Source organism: Ptychodera flava, chromosome 17 (genome assembly GCF_041260155.1).
Source record: "Ptychodera flava strain L36383 chromosome 17, AS_Pfla_20210202, whole genome shotgun sequence".
NCBI lineage: Eukaryota > Metazoa > Hemichordata > Enteropneusta > Ptychoderidae > Ptychodera > Ptychodera flava.
In genome coordinates, this window is record NC_091944.1 from 26,574,887 (window position 1) to 26,598,325 (window position 23,439).

General features: G+C 36.9%; 2 protein-coding genes across 2 annotated transcripts; both read left to right on the forward strand.

Annotated features, from left to right (window-relative positions):
- The first annotated feature begins 328 nt into the window (after positions 1-328).
- LOC139116356 (uncharacterized) lies at positions 329-16,028 on the forward strand. The gene is made up of 12 exons (XM_070678992.1): positions 329-361; positions 1,571-1,759; positions 2,174-2,255; positions 2,920-3,063; positions 3,700-3,794; positions 4,917-5,125; positions 5,790-6,050; positions 6,890-6,954; positions 8,883-8,982; positions 11,163-11,258; positions 11,848-12,019; positions 15,750-16,028. The coding sequence occupies exons 2-12, from the start codon at positions 1,634-1,636 to the stop codon at positions 16,026-16,028; spliced, it is 1,629 nt and encodes a 542-aa protein (XP_070535093.1). The 5' UTR covers positions 329-361; positions 1,571-1,633.
- Positions 16,029-17,520: 1,492 nt separating this feature from the next.
- Positions 17,521-23,216, forward strand: LOC139115904 (uro-adherence factor A-like). Its single transcript, XM_070678325.1, has 2 exons — positions 17,521-19,956; positions 21,458-23,216. Exon 1 carries the CDS (start codon positions 17,608-17,610, stop codon positions 19,699-19,701), a length of 2,094 nt encoding a protein of 697 aa, XP_070534426.1. The 5' UTR covers positions 17,521-17,607; the 3' UTR covers positions 19,702-19,956; positions 21,458-23,216.
- The last annotated feature ends 223 nt before the right edge of the window (positions 23,217-23,439 follow it).

Genomic DNA, 23,439 nt, shown 5'->3' on the forward strand with positions numbered 1-23,439 from the left:
ATTACTTCTCGTTCATACATGTAGTAACATGTATATATTCATGTATGTTCTGCCAGACCAGATATTATTGTATTCTGTATGGACGGTGTGCTTATAAAAACATACGATTATCTTTATCTCTGATTGAGGGCGCTTCACAACGCCAACATAAAAAAAAATAGAAATTAAAAAGAATACAATACGCATCTCATTAGTTTGATATTTATAGTTAGAAAATAATCTTCAATATGACAACTGAATATATATCTTAACTTTTTAATTTTGAAAAAAAATCACAATTTTCACAATTTACTTTACGAATCGGAGGCATGAAATCTTGTATCGCTATCAGTATCGTATCCAAATGGCGGCTACTTCGAAGGTGAGTGTCGTCTGGTCTTTTCTAAAACTTTTCGTTTTGATTCGGATACAGGTATGCCTTTCGTAAAATTTTAGTTTCTAATTGCTAAATAATGCTCACTTATCAAGTTTGCCTTGGTAGAAAGTTGCACAATCCTTCCGCGTGATTTCCAACTGCATTTGCACTGCTGTCAACTGTGATGCACAGAACCATGGAGGTAGCACCTAGGTAGCACCAAGCCCCTAAATAAGAGTCTGGCGAGTGTTCGGCTTTGGTTACGCCGCCTCCAAACTTCAGGTAGCACAACGACAGAACCTATAGTGCCCATACATACATGATGTAGCCAACGTGTATGTCGGCAGTGTGTAACTTTTCGTTGGACACTAGACAGGCGGCGCAGCCGACAGCCAAACTGCAGTCCCGACATGTATTACTGGGGCTACTACAGGTTCTAGCTTTCATTTCGAACTCTTGACTGGGTAGTTTTGTGTTTTACTTTGGCGGTCTTCCACAGGTAGAGTCGAGTGGCATTTAAGCTTTGGCTACTGCCAGTACTACAGGCGCTTGTGAATGCTCTCACAAAAATGCGAACAAGCAGTGCATCCCTGGTATACAACTTCATGTACATCTTCTTTGGATCTTCAACTTCTTTAACATTGGCCCAGAGTCGCTTGTGGCTAGGTACACTGTGAAGGCCCTTTGTTCTGTTTTTCGGCCTTGAGCGTTTCTTACTTTTCGCCATGTCGTATCTCTCAGTTGCTTGTAAGTTGTGTCCTTTTGTACTTGACCACAATTGTAAAGTTGTACTTGTAGGGCTAAGTAAGGATCATGGCAATCCCATTTTTAGCAAGCATGTAGTAGGGCAAATGAGATATGGCAGACAAACATTGATCACAAAGGTTATTCAAAGCATGGAGGTAGTAGTACCTCAAAGGTTGTTCAAAGTGTTTACCTAATAACTCAATTATACTTCATGTGTACGATTTGGTGCACAAATTTGTGCATAACGAAATGTTGGTGACATTGTGATACCTGATCATAACAAATACTTATACCGATTTCTGCTTTTATATTGCTGCGAAGTAAACAATGTATGACCATAGTATGTTTCTACAACCACTGTACAGCAATGCAAATGCATGCAACTATGGATCCGTTCACTGTGTTTTGTTCACCTGTAGATTTGTGTTATTGCATTCTAAAAAGTTATCTTCTGATGCTTTCATTTAGGAAGCTGAGATATCACCCATGTTAATGTGATGACCTGATAACTCGCTTTATACTGTGAGCATCATGTCGACAACTGTCCAGTATATGGATGTTCATGACCAAGTTATATACACACCATATGGATGGTGTGCATTCCCTCAACTTGATCATTTCAACACTGATCTCCTGTTGGAGGTCCTGCTTTCCAAGGTAAGCAAATCTTTGGATAGAAAAATGCTTATTAGAGGAGAGTTGTTTCATCAATGTCAAAAAAAGTTATGGCATGAAAAAGGGAGTTAGAAGGATAAAGATAGAGATATGGTAGCTAAACAATAGTGAAAGGATTTTGGGAAGGGGAGGGCACAACACAGGATAAAAGTCCAAAAAGAGGACATGAAAGGAGGGGCAGAAAAGTAGTAATCAAAAAGGAGGGGAAGGAAAAAAATATCTGTAAAAATTATTTTAAAATGTTTCAAGCATATGAAGAATCTAATGGATTGTGGCATTGAGAAATAATCTCTGTATCATTGAGATTTGCAAAATCTGTTGCAGCTAGATATACTATTGTGTACATAAGTCCTTCATTTTAATCAGTATATTTAATATTAAATTTGAAACACACAGGATGGGAATGGTCAACCAGCTATCTGGAAAACAGCTGAAATACCAGTGACTGAAAATGGCAGCTATTGTCTTTCAACTGTTGGTAAGTATTTGGTGTACAGTGTCATGTAGATCTTCCAGAGTAAATGTCTACCTCTAGAATCATTTCATACATAGATATATATCAAAATTATAGATTTCTAGTTCAAATAGATTCTCAATCCCATAATTTCTTCACATTTTTATTATTTAAAACTTGTCATAAACAATGATCACATTCCCACGCAATCAGGAGAGAAAACCAAAAGAAGATTGTTTATGAAATACAATTTTACTTTTAATTTTTTAATTTTACAGTTACTGATAGGTATTGACCCAGCAGAACTTTAGAGGAGCAGAGAAAAAGAGTTTGTTGACTTGGTGAAGTTTTTAAAGGGTAACATTGACTCAGTGGAATATCTGAAGCAGAACGGAGTATTTGTTTGCAAAGGTTTTTGAATGCGGGTGAAAACTTCTGGACATTGTTTCACTTATTAACAATGGGTAACCCTGGTAGTTCTGCTTGACAGGGGTCTCTCTCCAGGGATACTAGCCTTTAAACCACAGGAACTGTGCAGGATATTATCTGATAAAATAAATGTTTTGAAGGGGAACATTTTTGGATCACTGTTAACACTGGACTAATACAGTGTAAGGTCTGCTGCCAACAATGAAAAATATTGAGACATTTTAGAAAACTTGACTTTTTGTAACTTTATTGTTTACAGCTTTGATGCAACTTGAAGCACTTTTCAACTTGAGTCAAGTCATGTTTGCTCTGTACAATGGAAACATCAAGCAAGCCACTTTCAGAGATATTCAATTACGCCATGCATCCAGAGATATCAGAACTGCTGGTTTTAGGAAACTTGGTAATGACTTTCCTCATGTTGATTACGAATCTTTGAAAATGTCCATGAAAATTAATTATCTCTAGCAGTCCAAGTTTTTATGAAGGATGTACATGTAATTTGAAATATAGTTTGCAAAATCAAGTGGAAAAAGTTTGTTTTGCAACTCTAGACGTTCCAAGTGAGAAATTGTCTTACCTACAATCTTTTTAGTCAGTGTTTTCGTGTAAAGGGACAACGGTGAACTGGTAAATTAGATTTCAGTTTGCTTGCTACATTGCCCTGTGTTGTGTGAAAAGTGTATTGGAGCCAGGAAATTGCCAGATGAAATCTTTAATTTGGTTGTGGCCTTTATGCCATAAGGGCTTCGGCAAAATTTCAAAATATAAAACACAACCAGTGACTGTGCACCATATGTTTCCGTGGTTGTTAACCTTCATTTGCTTTGTAGATTTTGCATAGCTTTTCCACCTATGTAAATAAATTGATTATTGAATTGATTAGTGATGCGGGGGCCATTGAAATATGACATATGCAGATAAGGCAAAACAAGAAAGCATGTGTTTAACTCCATTGCATCAAAGATATTTTGAAAGGCAAATGACATGTTGTCATCATTGCATGTAAACACTATCCACCTTTGCTTTCCACTGATAGGTTCTGGAGGGAGCAATATGAGAGAAGCATTGCATTCAGTTGCATGGGATATCGTAGAAGCTGGAGCATTACCTGTTATATTCAGCATGTATAAGGTAACACTATCTGCTTGAAATTGAAATTCAAAACCACTTCAGGCAAAAAAGGAACAAAAAATTTGCATTTCTTGTAACCCAACCTACCCTATTTAGATGGCTGATTGTGCTCTGTTCGTCACATCTTTGAAAGTAACATACAGATAAATTTGCTTGGTAGGGAAGGGAAACAATAAGGTTCTGACATATTTGCCAAAAGCATGTGTCAGAAAATGCAGTATTTATTCACGTTATTTATTTTGGACTCGTCCACAGCTACTGTCATATCTTGGCTCCTGTGTTTACTCTGTGAAGGTCACAATACATTTACCGTAAAATGTCTAACTATGAATTTTCAACAGAAGAGAAATTTTATCCTCAAAGAAGACATATCTAAAGAGGTGTTGCAATTATCAAAAACTGAATCGTACAGCGCATATTTTACCAAAGTGATATTTTAGCTTGTCATGTGTATATGCTTGTTTGTCCATATATTGCAAAGTGATACCCTAGTTTATGCAGATCCCGTGTACATAGATGATGCAGTTTGCATTTATGCGAATTTTGCGTTAATTGAAATATGGTTTTCTGTATAAGGGTGGTGTAATCACAGTCCCTCCACAAAAACATGGTGTAATGAAACCAGTAAACTACATGGTTTCCAATTCCCCAGCCATGTTACCAGGTTTCCCTCAAAGGCAATCATAGTACAGGACAGCAGCAATGTTACAGTATTTCCAAACCATTGCTTATTATCCTAAACCCTAGCAAAAATCATGAGCTCATCATATGTACTCATTATCATGTCAAAAATAAAATATTAAATAAGAAATGTCATTATAGCTATGCAAGAACTTAAATACTACCATGGATGGCATTATCATGAAAAATGCACAACAAAAGTGCCTTCTCTTCTTTTGCATAATTTACGACAAAGAAAAGGCAAAATATCAATGTTTGTAAATTTTTCACTTTTTAAAAAAATTTTTGCAACATATTAAATTGTTTGTTCTCACTAAAGTTAAACTGATATATTTTTCAACCAGCGATATTTGAATATGAAAACGAGTATGACACCAAAATATAACTCTATTTTTTCTAGAATCCAGTTTTGCCCATAGTGAAATTTTTTATTTTTTGTAGAATCCAGTTTTGCCTATAGTGAAGCAGAAGACTCTAGACACACTGACTAATGTACTGAATGTGGAAAAGATCTCAAAACACATCTTGCGGGAAGACGGCTGGTTCCTCAGGGAGACTGTCTCACTCATCAATGGCGGTGATCTCAGCAGTGAGAAAACTCCAGCTGCTAGCTGTATCAGTAGAATGATTGCTGCTATTCTGTGTTTAAGGTAGGTTCATGCAAATAACCTGAAGTACATGTACATACCCTGTATCAAACTCCATTAGCTTGACGTTTTGATGTATCTCTCTGTATATCTAATATGTGAATACAGTACAGTTTCTTGCTCTACTTCCCAAATCAAGGCAAATGTTACTGTTGAGAACTAAAATTAAATTAAAATTGTTATAAAATTTTATGAGATATTGTCCCACAGAGCTTGTTGGTTGGGAGTATTTCAATGGCAGTACATCTTTCAGGTTTTGTAACCTGCATATTAGGTTGTAAATTGAACTCTAGATTTTAAATTTATATCCGGTAATCCAAATGAACAACTTGGAATAAAGAAAGAACAAATACAGTATTGTTTACTAGATCCATTTTTTTTATGTGACATATCTTTTTCCTTTAGCTAAATGGTAGCAGATGGATAATTGCTGCATTCTGTCAAAATCATCTGTGGGTACAAGTTGGACAATCTGTACCCATAGACTCGTATAATGATTTTCTCTCACATGAGTTTTTTTCAACAAATTTTCATAAACCTTTTGCCATCTGAATGCATTTACCTACTCTCCACTATGGTTTGGTCCAATTCCATTGTTTTTATGGCAAAGTAGGACCTCATCATGAGGAATGGGGCTGAAAGGGTGATATATGTGTAAATCTTGCAGGCTGAAGAAAGAATTCAACACCCTTGTAGAATTGAAATATGCAGATGTTGTGCTGTCTGTCCTGGAAGACAAGACTCTCTCAGAGGATAGGACCAAAGAATTCTGTAAATTTGAGACCATAACACTTCAGTCAATCTCCATGCTGTTACAAGATGGTCAGTACGTAAGCTGCAATCAGGAAATTAGGTACTCATTGTCCTTTGATGTCTGCATACACCAACAAAACCACTTTAGGACTTTATGTTCCCGCAGAGGAATTCAGTCACCCGTATCTATGGAGGCCATTCAAAAACTAGGGCGTAGCTGATACTGTATATTTTGCTACTGATGTTATTGTATGAGTAGACATGGCTGATAATCATCTTTTATAATGTATTGATACATACAAATTTTTGATGACATAGTGAGTTGAAACTGTTTTACAGATGACTTGGTAACCCTGTTTACAAGTTGTACATGTTATTCACTTACAACTCTCACTAACAACAGTCACTATCACAAGTATCCTATTTCCCAACACAAACGGCACTAGAAGTTGATTGATCAACAGAAACTCATAAGTGTGCTGAAAGTGAACAGTTGAATATCTGTAGTAATGACAATGGTGATGATCTTTTTTGCAAAGAATCCTCAGTGATTGCAGTCATCACTGATTACAGTCATCATTTGCAAACAACCTTACAGATATAACAGTATCATAGGCCTGTGTTTTGCACAAGAATTAAAAAAGAACTGTGTGAAGTAAAATCTCAGGCCATTTTGAGTATGCAGCTTCTTGTTGTGCTGTTAAGTAGTGTGCATGAATAGTTGAAATAATGTTGACTTGTGATGGTACAAGAAAACAGAAACATTACCTTTCCTCATGCTAGTTTAGTTTCTTTGTGCTTTTCTATTGCAAAATAATGTTTTTACATTTTTGTGCACATTAGCATTATCAACAGTATATATGATATCCATGATTTTACTCAAAGTTTGTTTGATAGTGATTTCTTTTTATGATGATGTAAATACAGTATTGATTAGATATCAGCAAAAAGATGGGTCATATTTATCATCATTTTGGAATTCTGATTACATGTTTCCTAACTTTTGATTCACAGCAACCAGCTATATTCTTATGCATATGAATGTATAATGCAATGGCAAATTGAGGATTCACAACCAGGTAAGAACATAATCCTGCAATCTTTATTGATAGGAATCTCAGAAATGAATTTAAAACATAGATCAAAGCAAACTGAGATCCGCAAGTGCAATTTTGGATGACAAAAGGAATTGATCTTAAAGTTAATGTTATACAAACATTTAAAATTGCCAACAAACAGTATTTTCTTACAAGAATATAAAATAGGAATTAAGCTATTCTTTACCTGTTGCCACAATTACCATAAAACTTAAGAATAAACAAAAATGTTGAGAGCATTAAGTAAGAGTTCATTTACCTGCCTCTTTTGACCTTAAGTATTCCTATAAGTTCTATCGCTCTATCTGAAGCGACTTCAGTGAAATTCTTTGTTTGCCCTTCTCAAATTTGTCCAAAACCTACCCTCCTGCAAAGTAAAAAACCAAACACACGGTGACAGAAATAAAACAAAATATAACTATATATTTACTCATTTTTCACCGGATTTCTTTACAATACACAGGAAAAAAGCTAGTTTTGTTTTTCATAATTTTGCATGAAAACCTATTTGCCCATGGTCAGCAAACATAATTTTATCAAAGACATCTAACAGTATTCATGGGATCAAATACGATTACATCATTGTCAGGAGACCTGATTATTTTTTCAAATATGAAATTTAAATGTATGGAGTTGCAAAGGAATGCACATTTGTCTAAGGTAGTATATGTGCCTTGAAAGCGAAAAACAAACTTTTGCTCAAACTTTCACCAATGAAACTTTCAACCATTCTCTTACCAAATCAAGAAATCAAGAATAAATCAGGGGTCACCATGCAAAGTGTTTCATCAGAGAAACAAATTACCTAACATTTACCAATATTTGAAATTCAAATGGCCACCATCCCTTTATAAACTGGGGGGGGGGGGGGGGGGGAAGGGGAATTTTAATTTTAAAATAACTAAGATGATGAAACTTTTCCTTACTCAAAGAGCTTTAAAATGAGCCCATGAAAGCGTTAGCTCAGAAAAGTGTTGAAAACAGCAAGAATCTGAAATGTCTTTCCCTGAGGTGCATTCTACTTTAAGGTGGAGCTGCATGTTGCCAACACACTTTTTTCGAAGCAATATTTCTCATTAATGATTACAAGGAAACCCCCTCATACTATATATTTTCAAAAAGCAGAGACTCTTAAGTTTAATGTTGTAGCAGTAGTTTACTCGAAGGATGAAGTGTGTGTATAATTGGGGTAAAAAACCTCAATTTTGGTATTAATGATAAAAATTAATTTAAGTCAAAAACTTGATGCTATTTTCTGAAATGTAATATTTCATTAGAAAGAAGAGTATATGTAGAAAAAAACGACAATTTTATTTTGCATTATCTATCCTCATTCTAAAATAGCAAGGGTTGAAAGACTGACACTCAAAAGTGATTAAAATTATGATTAGCAAATTTAAAATGCCTCTGATTCAAAATGTAAGAACTTTATTGCCAAACAAAATAGTCGTTTTGTTATGCAGCATTTAAAGAAGACAATGTGAAAATTTCAGAAAATTTGACCCAGCCAGAGTAGAGTTAAATTCTTTGGAAATTTTGAAATTTGGTGATTTGCATACATTTGCATAAATTAACACTTCTTTATCATGCAACTCACGACAGCTTGACAAGCTAATATGTGAACCCAACCAATATTTTAATCTTGGGTTGACAAATTCATTAAAATTGAATGAATATTTGCAAAAAAGTGATTTTTGAGCAAAATACACTGTGTTGGGTGCAGCACCCCCTTAAATCATGCAATTTATAAACGAAAATACATGGTGTCAAAGGACTCCATACTGTGAATGGTGTACTAAGTTGATCACCCAATGTTCCCCTAGGGATAAATTAAAGCATGATAGTCAAAGTACAACATGCAATAATCTCAACCAGTTCTCCAGATTGGTATGTTTGTCTTGTCTTTTCAGGTTTGACTATTGACTCTTCAGAAGGGAATACTGATGCTGGTTTTGCAACTGGTGGACTCGTGTTTTCCCTCATTATTCTTGTTCACATCACAAAATCCAGGTAGAGTTAACCTTCAGCAGCTAGGTGCCAACAGTGGCATTTTGTATGTTTTGCTATTATTGTCTCGTCATGTGTTTTGCTATTGTTTCTGCTTCTGAGAGCAAAAATTGCCATCTATTTTAAAAACTTGTGGAAATGCATCTTTTGTAATGTTGATATCAAAATACACATATCTTGCCATTCTGTCATGTACTTCCTCGAATTTTAACCACTGAACAGAACTATTGAAAGGCCAATACTTATGGTATTCACCTTGGCTATTAACCCTTTGAGCGCCAAAGTCTATTTTTGTCCCCTACATAAAATAAACCCCTGTCAATTTTTCTCAGATTTTTGCCAAAATTTTGAGAAAAAAACTGTAGCCAATGAAATGTGATGTCCATTTGGTCCAAAATTATCAAAAAATTACAGAAAAATTCATAAAAATTGGTAAAATTTTGTAATAAAATTTTGGCGGGAGAAATTACAGCACTCAAAGGGTTAACTCACTTTTGTAATAGTTGATCAGTTTTCAGGTCAAATGTCGTAACTATCTTTCTGAGTAGAAATGGCATGCTAAATATTGCTTGATTCAGTGTTTCATCCAGGATGGTATCAACAGGGGGGATTTTCCCCCGGGCAAGAAAATTTAGGGGGATTTCACCAGTTCATGTGTTCAACTTATATCTCTAAGGTGTGACTGGCACCATTTCATGGGGGGCTGTCCCCCTTGACAAATTACTAAGGGGTGCCAACATCCCCCTGTCTAGATGAAACGCTGTTGATTGTATTCATATTTTCCGTGTATCTTTGCATCGTTACACTATTGCAAATCAAGTGGTATAGTTAAGCAATAAAGCACACCCAGCGATGGTATCCCACGAGATTTTGACCAGTTCACGACATATATGCACGTGCATATATGAAGTGAAATGGTCAAAATGGAGTGGTATACCGTCGCTAGGTGTGATTTATTGCTATTATATCATAACAGTATTGGAATTCTGGCGTGGGACGTCATAAAAGGAATTTGCTGAAGCTGAGAGCTCGCTCGTATGCCAGCCGTGGTATATCGCCAATATACCATGGTTCTTTTCGTGTCTTGACCAATCAGATCGCTGTCTTTGCACCATCAATATACTGGTATAATATAATTTCCATCTTTACACTATTACAAATCAAGTGGTATAGTTTCCATCGCAAAGACTCAGTTGCAAAACTAGTCTTACTGAATAGCATCTAATTTCTTTTGTCAGGAAAATTTTCCTCAATGACATCATTTAGGTATTGAGATGTTGCAGCTGCTGAAATGCTTATTCTAACCGCAGTCTCAACCATACAGTTCCAAATACATGTTACATGTACTGTACATTGAGTCTTTCTTTATATGATACAATTCTCTCTTCATTGCTATGGCTTTTGATGCATATTCCATTATTTCTTGTTTCTGTTTGTAAAGTAGTGTGTCTTGTTCGACATTTATAAAGATACCAAGTGTGTATCAAGTCGGTTTGGCTATACTTGAGTAATATTCATTGTTATTGTTGACTGGTGAATTTAAGTTGAGTCTACAATTCATTTTTTTCACACTCCTGGCTGCTAGCTGGGAGTGAGATTGACAGTGTGATATAAATGATCTCACACTCTGCATAAGTCGAAAGTGTTATGTGACAAGCGTGCTGATTTGATAGTAAACATCCTTTTACTTAATGCATGAATGTGTGAAGTGTTATCAAATGGTGCAATGTGTAGTACACCAGAGTAACAGTGCGCAAGGTGACAGAGCTGTTATGATTTTGGATGATATACATCATCCAGGTATGATTCTAGTTTGAATTTTACACATTTTGAGGTCATGTGAGAAAAAGAATCTCACAGCCTAATGACCTAGCTGGGATAAGATTTCTCACACTTGTTGAGGATATTTTGTCTTATGCTGGGCTGTGGGTTGTGTGAGACAAAATATCCCCAACACTTTTGAGAAATCTTTTTTTTTGGTCCTTGAGGGTGTGAGATTCTACTTGTCAACTACTATAGCATTGCATTTTGCATGCACATTGGTTTTTTTTGCAAGGCTTATAGTCTGTATTTCAACACACTTCAGAGGGAAGAATGAAAAATGAACTTGTTTTTCTGATACAGAGATAAGGAAGGTACTGGTAGTGTCAAAATTTACAGTGATTGTCCCTTTATTCTTTCAGGATGGAGAAAAAACATTTGCTAGCATCTGACACCAAATTTGAGCATCAGTTGCTTTTCCTATGGGATGCCTATGGACCACAGTCATCTCTGGGAAGGTAAGATATATCACATGTACATTTATTGTACATCAACAATACAGATATTTCTGTAGACGTGTGCTTTTTTGAAAGGAATTAATTTACTAGGGCAATTTTTAGTGGCAGTTTTGTTATTCCACTAATTTTTGTTTTCTATTGTAAAAACCATACTTATTATCTTGTCAGAGATGTTTTGAACCGTTTAAAACGTAGACTGTTTGTCAGACACTGAATATTTATAATAACTTTCTTGTCTGAACTTGTGTAAGGCTTTTTAGTACATTGAGTTATAGCACAGTCCCTCCACCAAAGGTGGAGGGACCGTGGTTATAGCTGTCTGGTGTTAGAGAAAATTTAAAATTTATTTTTTCCCATGGCATTAACACAGCGTAAAGCAGCCCATTTGAATTTCCAAAATTGGTAAATTTTTGGTAATTTGTTTCTTTAATCCCAGACTTTGCAGGGTAACCTGTGATGTATATTCTTGACTGTGAAAAAAATGGTTTTAAAGTTTTCATGAACATGGACAAAAGTTTAAACCTTTGAGTTTTGAGATGTACCACCACAAATCAGTGAATTGACTTGACCTTCAACTTCTTTTCATCAGAATCAACACAGGAGTGATGAATGCAATTGCCGATCTCCACAGTGGCTTGTTTGACCAGGCATTCTTGAGTGATAAGAAGAACTCTGGACTTGCACTCCCATCCTTGTCCATCCTGAGAAACAAAGTGAAAAGACATTGTTCCAACCATCAGTGTCAAAAAGTTGAAACTAAGGTAAGCAATAATGTACATGTACAGTATTTGTTAGACCAGCTGACACGTACATAATTTCTCAGTGTTATACACATCATATTCAATATCAATTCCATTCTTTTTGTTATGACTGCTATGGTTTGTTGTAAACCATATGAAGTATTTTTTTCTTTAATGATTTGAACAGAAAAAATATCATTTTGTATCACTGAATAATTGTGATGGAACTTCCTCATATCTCTTTTCATCATATCACTGTCTTACATCACAAAGTTTAACCTTGGATGTACAGTGTACTGAAAATAATAGAAAAAAGTGAGCAGTTATCTTATATGTCAGTGCATGAAGTCATTACACAGTCTCTCTATCTTCTAGTAATTCTGTTTCATCGCTATTGTATTATTCATGTATTATTCATGATTAAAACTCCATACCTATAATGTTTGATATATTTTTTGTTAATTTTGTTTAAAGGGAAACCTAAGTCCAGCGACATTGACAGTTTATCCCTTCCAAAGTCACCCTTGAATAAAATGCAGCTCAAATTTGCAACATAATTGCACGCGCTGACGACTACGAAAAGGGACATTGAAGTAGACGACATTTATGGAAATGAGCTCGGAATTCCATGGGCGCGAAAGGGCTCATGGGAGGAGCGTGCATGACGTCATCGGCGATACACGAACGTGTGTAACAGCTTACCAAAGCATTGGAGTCTATGACTGCAGCAGTGCAGTTCTGCACGTTACGACTCTTTTATGCTCAGTAGCATAAAAAATGATTAACTGTTGTTCACTTGAGTGCAAAAATCACTCAAGGAAGAACAAACTGAGTCAGTTTTTATCGTCGTCCCACAGAACAGCTTTTTCGAAGACAGTGGCTAAAAGAAAGTCGGGTGAGTTTTAAAATCTTTAAAGATAAAAAGTTATGTTCTACTTCTTTCATGATGATTGTTTTATAAGGGATTTCGGGATTCTGATACCGATACAAGACTATACTACACAATGCGGTTCGTATCTTGACATGCTGAGTCAGCCTACTATCGCAGGTTTTAACCAGATAAATATTAATATTGGCGATTTCGGGACTCTAAAATCCGAAGACGGAAACTACACAAAGCGTCTCTTATCTCGACAGCCCGGGTCTGCGAAATCGCTGATATATACCCAATAAATATAGTCAATTTCGGGACTATATCTGGTAATATTGATATAACAAGATATACTGGAATGACTTCTCGCCTATTGTGTCTCGGCACGGCGGGTCTGACAAATCGCCGATATTATATTTACCCGATAAATATCAATTGCGCCGGGACTCCTAGACTAATGCAGACGATTCAGTGTGGCTGTTTTCGGACGACCTCGGTTTTCGGACATTTAATGACATGCTGTTCGTTGTACTCACTTCGCTCTGTATTGATAGTGTTTTACAAGTCGTGTGACAGCATATAAGTCAAGTGACGCTGTTATCCCGTTTCGGATATTTTTTCGGTAGAAGCTATTTCGGGCTACAAACTTAGCCACACCGTTCGATACAAGGTGTCGAACGCAACACACAGAGACAGCCCATGTCCGATATTTAAGCGCCATACACGTCGAAATAAGCTTATAGTTGCGTCGTCCATGGATTAGACGTAACTAATTTATCACATATTTTTACAAACAGTTTTCTAAACACATCGAAATTGAAAATCGGGGGTTTGAAGTTTCAAAATATCAATATTTAGCCCCTATAATCACATTCGAAATACGACGTCCGATTACTGCGATAGCAGTCCAATTACTACGCACTCAACATGGGGTCAACAATTTGGCAACTTTGACCCCCTAAATAACACTTCCGTCCTGTCAACAGTTTGAGGATAAGCGCAATAAAGTTTCGAAGGATATGGTAATAAGATTTCGCAGTGCTCGTCATTTATGAAACGGCTTTGAGCGAAATTCACTACCCTGTCCGAAAAACTGTCACTAGATTTACTTGCACTGTGTGGTGTCGGCACGCCGGGTCTGCGAAATAAGATATTTATCCGATAAATATCGGCGACTTAGGACTTTAACTCTGATACTAGACGATACATTGTCAAATTGAGGGTAAATGTCCGATGTATATCGGGATTTCACCACCTAACAGATCCGACTACCTCTGTCCGACTCTAAGTTCAAAAATAGCATCCATGGCCGGTAGTCAAGAATACTGTATGTTTTACATTATTAGATTTATTCATGCACGAAATACATGTTTTACATGCAAAGCATTTGTTCATTAAATGTCCACACGAACTTTCATACACTACTATCGGGACTTCGTCGAGAGGGCCGATCGGATATCACCGTGAGTTTGGGAGGGCCTTGCACGAATTACATTCTGTACAGGTAATACATTTTTACTTGGCGATCGATCGGGACTTGAACAGAGGACATATCGGACATCATCGGGAGTTTTGGCTGGTCTTGTATGAAATACATTCTTTACAACAATAGACGATACTGTCTTTTTTAAATAGCGGGCAAATATCCACTATATCGGAGATTTCATCACTTTGTAGATCTGAGTAAGCCCGACTTCCTAAGTTCGAAACGAACTTCGAAAAATAGACGACACTATAGATTGTCGAATCGCGAATAAATATTTTCCGATACATATCGGAGATTTCGCAACCTTAAAGATCTGGCCAAGCTCGACTTACATGGTAACACCATAGACCCTCGAGCGTCTATGGTAACACATACAATCAGTTAATCCTTCCGTATCATTCACGAACCAAAAATTAATTTTAAGCGACTGATACAGAAAACTATGTTTTAGAAACGTAGCGTTGAAGGATCACAGGGTCACTACGTGTCTCCAATTCAGTTCGGGGTCTGTACAAGCACAGTGACTCCTTCGTGGAATCATACACAAAACGCAAACAACCAAATATGAACGATGTGTGGAGATGCTTTCATGATATCTTGGTTCAAATTAGTATGGTTTGATTTCAGTCGGGGAAAATTAATACTCGATGTCAGAAATATCGCTGTCCGAACTCTCCATAGTCGTCTTACAAACGCGCTGAACTGTTTACAGAACTCCTTCAGCTGCAAGCTACAATCGTCTGTATCGCCGATGACGTCACGCACGCTCCTCCCATGAGCCCTTTTGCGCCCATGGAATTCCCAGCTCATTTCCATAAATGTCGTCTACTTCAATGTCTCTTTTGTCGCTCCGTAGTCGTCGGCGCGTGCAATTATGTTGCAAATTTGAGCTGCATTTTATTCAAGGGTGACTTTTGAAGGGATAAACGGTCAATGTCACTGGACTTAGGTTTCCCTTTAACCTGTAAAGCACAATTTCTTGTCATCTTTCAAAATATGTTGAAATGACTAGTTTTCAATTTTTGAACATAATTTATATCTTTGTAATGTGATAATGTTGTTTGAAAGTAATCTTTAGTTGCGGGACTAGAATTTATTGATCAACAATAACATTGCCTATTGTAACTATGTTTTTCTCACAAGATTAATACTTTGTGCTTCAACACGCTTCAGAGATGAGAAAAAGAATTTGTGCTTTTCTTTTACAGCAAAAATCATGAAAACACTGTACGAATGAAAGTTACAGCTCTTGTCCAATTAATGGGTCCCCTATTCCATTATGCTGTGAAATATAGTTAAAAGAGCTTAAACAGTGAATTCCCAAGAGTGTGGTATGTCTGTCTGGAGTCTTCACTTGTTATTATCCCAGATATTTTTATTTGGTCTCAATACAGGTTCAAGAGTTCAAAGTGTGTTCTGGTTGTCACTTGGTGTGCTACTGCAGTGTGGCTTGTCAGAGGTCAGACTGGAAGAGAGGTGGACACAAGAGAAACTGCAAACTTTTAAAGATAGGTGTCAGACAACCCAGGAATGATAGAATGTCTGAAAACATTGAGAATGAGAGCCAAGATGTAAAACAACTCAGCACTCTATCTTGTGAGAATGAGATTACTGTTAAGATGTATGGAAAATCTCATAAAGGTAACATTCTATTGCTTTATCGTCAACATTAGAAACAATGGGTATTTATGACATGCTATTCATTCTCTGCAAAGCAATGAATACAGCTGTGAAACAACGAAATTTGTGTAGATTGCTGTTGACAGCAGCAGATGTCGTATGTGAGAAGGTATATCATAGTGGGCCTGAATCGTAATCATGCCAAACTTGAATTTTCAGGCAGTGGCTTTGCTATCATTATATCACATCTCATGTAAAGACAATGTTCTGTTCATGATGAGATCTGAAAAAATTGGAGGTATTCAATACGCTAATGACTTGCCAGCAGCCTTTTATAACAAGTTCAGCATTGTCTAACAAGTCCAGCTTTGTACAGCAAAAGCGTACCCATTCAATCTAACTGAAATGTCATAACTTTTGTGCAGTTTTCAACATTGGACAAGATATTCAGTTTGTCCACTGTCACAATTCGATGTCAAGATAATAACATACAAAAAACTCTTGTGTAGAATGGTGTCATGTCATGAACAATATTCTGACTGTTGCACAGAGAAGGTCTTGGCTGTGTCATTTATGCTTAAAAGCGATGTTCAATGTGTCATTACATATTACATTCAATTTAACAGGTGTTTGACATTTTCTGAAATGAAGGTTAATTAGAGAGGCATGTCGATTGAAAAGTGTTCAGACATGGTATGGATTGTTACTTTGTGCATTGTATAGAACTCAATTCATAGTGCATAGTACCAATTTCAATCCCAGCTTTAATAATGTGTAAAAATGACCTTCAACTATTTTGTGAATTCTGTACAAAAGCATCACTATCATTCTTAAAACATGTTTGCATAAAACAAACAAATGAAATTTGATGTACAAAAAAAACTACATGTGTTATAACAGACATTTATTCAAAGCAGCAAAGAGCATGTGATTATAAATGCAGGTCTGAACATGAATGTTATTCAGTATTATTGAAGGTAATTCAGCTTTCTATATAGATTTGCTCTTATTTCTTCAAAGAAAACAATATCAACAGTAATCTTACTGTATTTCGTTTTCAGTAGTTCAAGTCTGAATTAGAATTCAATTATAGCAATATCATAGGATAGTTAAAGACAGGGGATTTGATCCCAGGGATTGAGTTTGTTCTAGTCTGTAAGAGGATTATGAAGGTGTCATAGCCTTTGTTTTCCATTGAAATTGTAATGTAGTGAGTAAATTTCCTGGCAAGACAATCTGACGCCTGACCCATGCCTTTAACACATGCAGTCTGTATTGACAAGTCAAATATTCTAAAGTTTGACATAATTTTTGAAGTAGAACAAAAAAACTGGTGTGTAGTAGACTGAACAAAACAACTGAAAATGCATCCAAACTTACAACTAATGGGGCTCTAAGATATTATATTTTGTCTTTTGATAAGTTGAGGTCTAGCTTGTGGCTAGATTGTTTTAACAATTTTGCAAGTCATATTTATGAATGAAGTGAACATGATATGAAATGATCTGTAATGGATATTATTTGGTTTATTTGAATTTCACTTCAGATATCAAATCACTAGTGGATGACAGCAGAAATCAAGTCAGATCTCCACTCAAGGATCTCAACACACAGCAAACTCAGCCTGCAAGTATGCCTTCAGTGATGACCCAAAGTATCCCAAGAACAGATGAAAACATTGGCCATGATAGGCAGGCTATTCAAACTGAGGAAAACACACTCAGTGATAGCCATACCAGTGAGCAGTCGCCCCTGGACTCAAGTCTCAATGAAAGCTTGCCAGAGAAAGTTGAAAGTGATCGTCTGGATGACAAGATGACCTGTGTAAATTCTGACGCACCTAGCTCACCAAATGCATCCGTCACAGAAGTGCTGGATTCAGTTGACAGCATTGCCGCTGATCCAACCATAGCACCACCAGTCTCCCTTGTTATGCCGCAGCAGTCAAACACATCGGTATCATCACAAAGCTATGGAGTGGCTTCACATCCACCATTGTTCGGTGAGCATGTGATACAGATTAGTCAATTCAAGAAGAACATGGGAATGGATAAGCTTCATGACAAACATGACACTGATTATGATGCAGATAACGAGGCTACACCCCCAGTTCAAACAAAAGTTCAAAATCTATCTCCTATTCCTGAGTCAGAAGAATCTTCAGAACTAGGCAGTAGTTTCTGTGATAACAGTCCCTCAACGGCCACCGAAGAGCTCAAATGTGTAAATTCCACAAGTCGGGATGAAAGCAACGTATCAGTAGACTGGTCCATTGAGACCCAGTGTGGCAGTGAAGTCCCTTCCATTTCACAAAGCATTTCCAGCATCAATCAGACTTCTCTGAGCGATGGCATTCTGGCTGATGATGAAGAGGATGAAGAAGTAGTCATATTTGACATCCGAAAGAGAAAGGAGTACATGGAGGAGATTGCAAAGGAGGAAGCAGGTGAACAAGCCCAAGAGAGCTCTTGTGAATCTTCTTATACTGCTAATGCCGGTGATCAAGATTCATCCATCAATGATGAGGAAAGCTCCATTGATGGCTATTCAACTAACGAGCTCTCTGCCCTTTTCAAGCTGATCAGAGACGTGACAAATGTCAGCGTTGATGATGGCAGTGGGTCTGATGACAATTCTGATGGCATTGAAACAACAGAAGGGAGTGAAGCAGTTTACAAGTACGATCATCTTGAAGAAAATTGTGAAAATGCTACACCACTTGTTGGTGTGGAGGGTAGCGAAGGAGGAATTGATGGCCCCTTAGACCAACTTATCAAACTAATTGAAACATTGTTTCCACAGTGTGCTGATGAAGACATCACTGTGGACTCATCATACAGATCTGATGATGAAAATGTTGAAGAAATTCAACTGCATAAAGACACATTCACGGCTGATACAGAGAATAAAGATTGCACCGAAACAAGACTGATCTCAGACAGCGATAACAACATCCAATCATTAAAGTTTTGTGACCAAGAATTGTGTAACCATGCAGCCTTCAATCTTCCAGGCCCTGATGAATTCCAGACGTCATCTGAATTCTGGGAAATAAACGCTGAAAAATTGCTCTTTACAGCCCGGCAGGACGTTGACAGTGACCTTGACAGCAGTAGGTCACCTCAGGGTTTTTTGGCGCCCCAGGAAGGAGAAAAATTGGATGATAGTGATGATGCTCAGATAAAATTACTGGAATTCGAACAAGTTCCTGACTCACTGCAAAACAAGGCAGAAACAGACATTCACTGTGATAGCAGAGATAGTAAAGAGGATGATGCGTCTGAAGAAGAATGCAAGACAGAGGGAGATCTCTGCCAAGAAACTGATCAGTTTCATTTAGAAGACTTAGAGAGTCGCTTCCTGGATGACAATGATGAGGAAACATCATCAGAGTGGTCTCTTGATATTTCATACAATTTAGAAGACGGTATCAGCAACAGTTCCAGTGACCCTGAAGACTACATCATCATGCTTCAGTCAGATCTACCAAATGAAGACAGCGACGATCAGTTCCAACTTGCTCTGGATTCTTTCAGTTTCACTGAAACCAGCGATAGCGATGAGTATAGCGACATGGAGGAGTACTTCACGAAGACAGGACAGAAGACGCAGAGATGGAGCCTCAGAGAGACCAAGGAGATAAAGACATGGCTGAAGACACAGGGATCTTCTCAGAATGCAAAATCAGCATGTCTGATAACTCCATGGATCGGTCAGATACCGTGAAAGAAGAAGACACTTCATGTGATAAAAGTAGACTGTCCTCAGAGAGTGATACCCTTGAAGGAGACACAATAGATGCCGTCATGTCTGCACGCTCAGAAACTGTCTCAGAGAACAATGACGCCGCTCTGGACAGCGAGACTGATGAGTTCTACAGCCCAATGCGTGATGGCCACTTCCAAGAAAAAGAAAATACTGCAATTGACATGTCTCTGCCTAAACGTTCAATATCATCTGATGCAGAAGAGCAGATTAAAGGTGAGCAAAACAAAAAGCACTCTTAAGCCAGAAAGAAAAAAATAAATTGTTCATCGGAATCGCCACTTCTACTTTGCCCGATTTGGATTTTTTTTTTGATTTTGGCAAATTCATACTTCTGCATTGCAAATACTTTAGTACTGCCGCTGGCAGCGCCCTACACTTTTTCGGGTTTTCGTGGGCATGTTGGATTCTGAATGAGACTTCCGACTGCCTGCACTGACCTCTGTCAATACGTTTTTACGACGCCTGAATTTTGCAAATCACAACACAAACTGGGTCAATTTTTGGGCTGAAATTTCTCCGTTTTGTCAAGGTTAGTACACCATGACTATGAATTTGATCACAGCATTCGGCAACAAAGTCCGAGGGACCGTGGTTACCTTTGGTCTAACAAAAAAATTAAAAATTTTTCACTCGCCGCTCCTGAACCTTGGTCCAAAAAATCCGATGAACCAGATTTTTTTCTCCGGCCTTAATCCTTTCATCACCATGGTTAAGCCTAAACCATTGATATCAGTGATATGTGTGTGGTACTGTGTAAAGGTAATAGTAGTGAACTGGCTAAACTCTTAAACGTAATGCGTGACAGTTTTTTAAATTATATTTACAAGCTTTCTTTTTAAAAAGTATGATTGGACCTGCACGACGGGACCAGTTAGTAAAGATGTATAGATGATTTGATCTGTTATCAATAAGACCAAGCATCATGGCCCAGTGACACAGGCGTTACTGTGTCATCACCTTTTCAAGCCACCATAATCTCTGAATCAGAGGAAGCAGAATAGAAAATCACTTTATTGTGAGTCATGAACTGTAATTAAAACGGCCACAGATAATATCCACATAAATAACAACAACCCACACCATCATTTGGCTGAAGTTTCATTGCTGTAAATTGGTGGTATAACAAAATATGTTTATAGAGGATGGCTGAAGCAGGTGAACTTGCCGCCTCATGGAAATGGTCAATTACGCTTTGTACAGTTTGTCGTGTGTATAAATGGATGGACTCATAATAATACATAACCTAGGTGAGGGACAAATTCAAAAGCTACAAATAATTCTTTTTAAAAAGTGATTATAAAACCTATAGTCTCACCATCTCCATCGAAGAAAATACACTAAATTATCAAACCACTGTTTAACTTGGCATTTACTATAGGGCATCTTTGGACATGAATGAATGAAAATGATCCATTGAAGCGCCTTTGACTGCCCATTTTAAAAAATGTTGAGAAACAATTTGAAAATGTGAAATTTAATGTGATTTCAATAGAAAATCTGTTTTCTTCTACAATGAAGCATATGTTGAAAATATCTTGTGCTCATTTGTATAGTGTTTGCATGATATGTGTATAGTGGCTGTTGCTCAGGTCTGATTATTGAGTGGTAATACATGTGTCTATAGAGTGTGACTACAGTGCCACTGTGACTTTTTAAGTGTAACTCGTAAGTCTTTGTTCTCAACTCAAACTGTGTTTTTATTTATTGTTTTCAGAGGTCACACCAGCCGGTGATAGCGGTGGCAGCCGCACATGTAATGTCATGTAACCAGCTAGCTCATCAAATCAGATGGGAGGAATCTTTTACTGTTTTGTCAATAACTACAGAATGGTTTGCTGGCAGATTTCTCACAAAGGAAGTCATCAGTGGTAGCTATACTGGATTTTTTTTGTCCGTGGTCAATGCATGTTGAACTGACGACATCATGACAGTCAAAAAAAAATTTGAATGACTATTTCATCCTGTTTCAATATGTTTGTTTATTGAAGGTCATAAAATACGTCTTAAACTCTTGACAATGCTGTAACAAAGTCATGATATTAATTAAATGCTTTTGTTGATATAACATTGATGAAAGCCTTTAAGCAAAGCCAATTTCATGACATGTTATGTTCTATCTCAGCATGTAGTAATTAAAGGATGCAATGAACTGACATCCCCAATCTGATTGAATCAGATCTCTGATGGTGACATTTCTACGTTTGCTTACTTTCTGCTGTTTGTTTTAACTGAAGCAAAGCTCCTGTGCTTGTCATCGATGACCCAGCAGAAATGTTGACATCTCTACATCTGATTTTAATCGGATTATGTATCTGTGTATATTAGATAAGAATTAACATCTAAACAACTTCTGATATTGAAAGAAAATTGCACAGAATTTTTATATCACAAACCAGCCAGGAAATACAGCAATGCTTATCAGATTCAGAAAAACTCAACAACTGCTTTATAAACAGAATGTAGCAATGTCTGTTCACCCCTGTACTATTGCCGTCATGTAACTATTTGTATCTGAAATATGCAGAGATAATTTATTTTCAGATTATACTGTCCTATACCCTAGTCACAATCATTTTCACGAGATCTGTTTCCAAGGCTACAGTGACCATGAGAATTTCATGTTTGTTGTCAATTTAAAATAATTATATATTTATTAAAGTTGTTATATGACAGCCCTATCATCCTTGCCCAGTTTTTAAATAATTTAACATTCAACATGGTAAACATGCCTATGTCAAATATTTACATCTCCAAGACTGCCCACTTTGATAACTTAGTTAGTGTTACGTTTTGATATCAGAATTGTTATATGTATTAATGGATTCTGTACATTGCCATATGTATAGTGTCATTTGACATTTTGTCAGAGCTTTCAACAGTTCCACAATATTTATGAACTATAATAACTTAAGATTGCCAGAATTTGGAGTTGCTTTTTGGCAAAAGGTGATTTGATTATTTAACTTGTTTGCTTTGGATATTTGAAAGTTACCCAATATAAATTTGTTCATACAATGTATGATATTAATGTTAATGTCTGCAGAACTGCCTATTGTTCTATATTTATGATGAAATTTTGATTGTTGGCTTTTGTAAACTTTGCCACAATTGTGATAAAAAACTGTAGCCGATGAAATGTAATGTCCATTCGGTTCAAAATTATCAAAAAAATTACAGAAGAATTCATAAAAATTGGTAAAATGTTGCACTAAAATTTTTGTCGGAAAAAATCAGCACTCAAAGGGTTAAAAACAATCACACTCTCTTGCCTTATCAATGCATTTCCTACAGTGTTTCTCTGGACAAGTATTACTAACCATCATTAACAGATAATGTTGCACATTTTCAGTGTTTTTCAGGAGAAAATTGTAAATTTGAAATGTTAATATTCGGATGAATTGTACTGTTTAAAGTAAACTACCTGATATTTCCTTGATAATTTGTTATCATTGAATAAATATTTCATAAAGTTGAGATAATTTGTTTGTCTTCCATATTTAATTAGTACGTTCAGACTGACGACTTTGCGTCGGCCCAGGTCCCGACCAGGGCCGGGGCCGACGTAAAAACCAATGTGGACACGCTGAGTCGGCCCTGGGCCGACTCAGTTTGGTCCCGGTTAGAAGGGGGGGTTCAGGGCCGACTCAGGGCCGACGCAAAATTTGGTCCGACGCAAATCGCCAGTGTGGACACGTT

What these genes read in the sequence shown, in the direction of transcription:
- LOC139116356 (XM_070678992.1), top strand. Translation starts at nt 1,634, where the DNA reads ATGTCGACAACTGTCCAGTATATGGATGTTCATGACCAAGTTATATAC. An exon ending in AATTGAGGATTCACAACCAG is followed by an intron (nt 6,955 to 8,882) that starts GTAAGAACATAA and finishes TTGTCTTTTCAG; the next exon opens with GTTTGACTATTGACTCTTCA. An exon ending in CCACAGTCATCTCTGGGAAG is followed by an intron (nt 11,259 to 11,847) that starts GTAAGATATATC and finishes TCTTTTCATCAG; the next exon opens with AATCAACACAGGAGTGATGA.
- LOC139115904 (XM_070678325.1), top strand. Translation starts at nt 17,608, where the DNA reads ATGCCTTCAGTGATGACCCAAAGTATCCCAAGAACAGATGAAAACATT.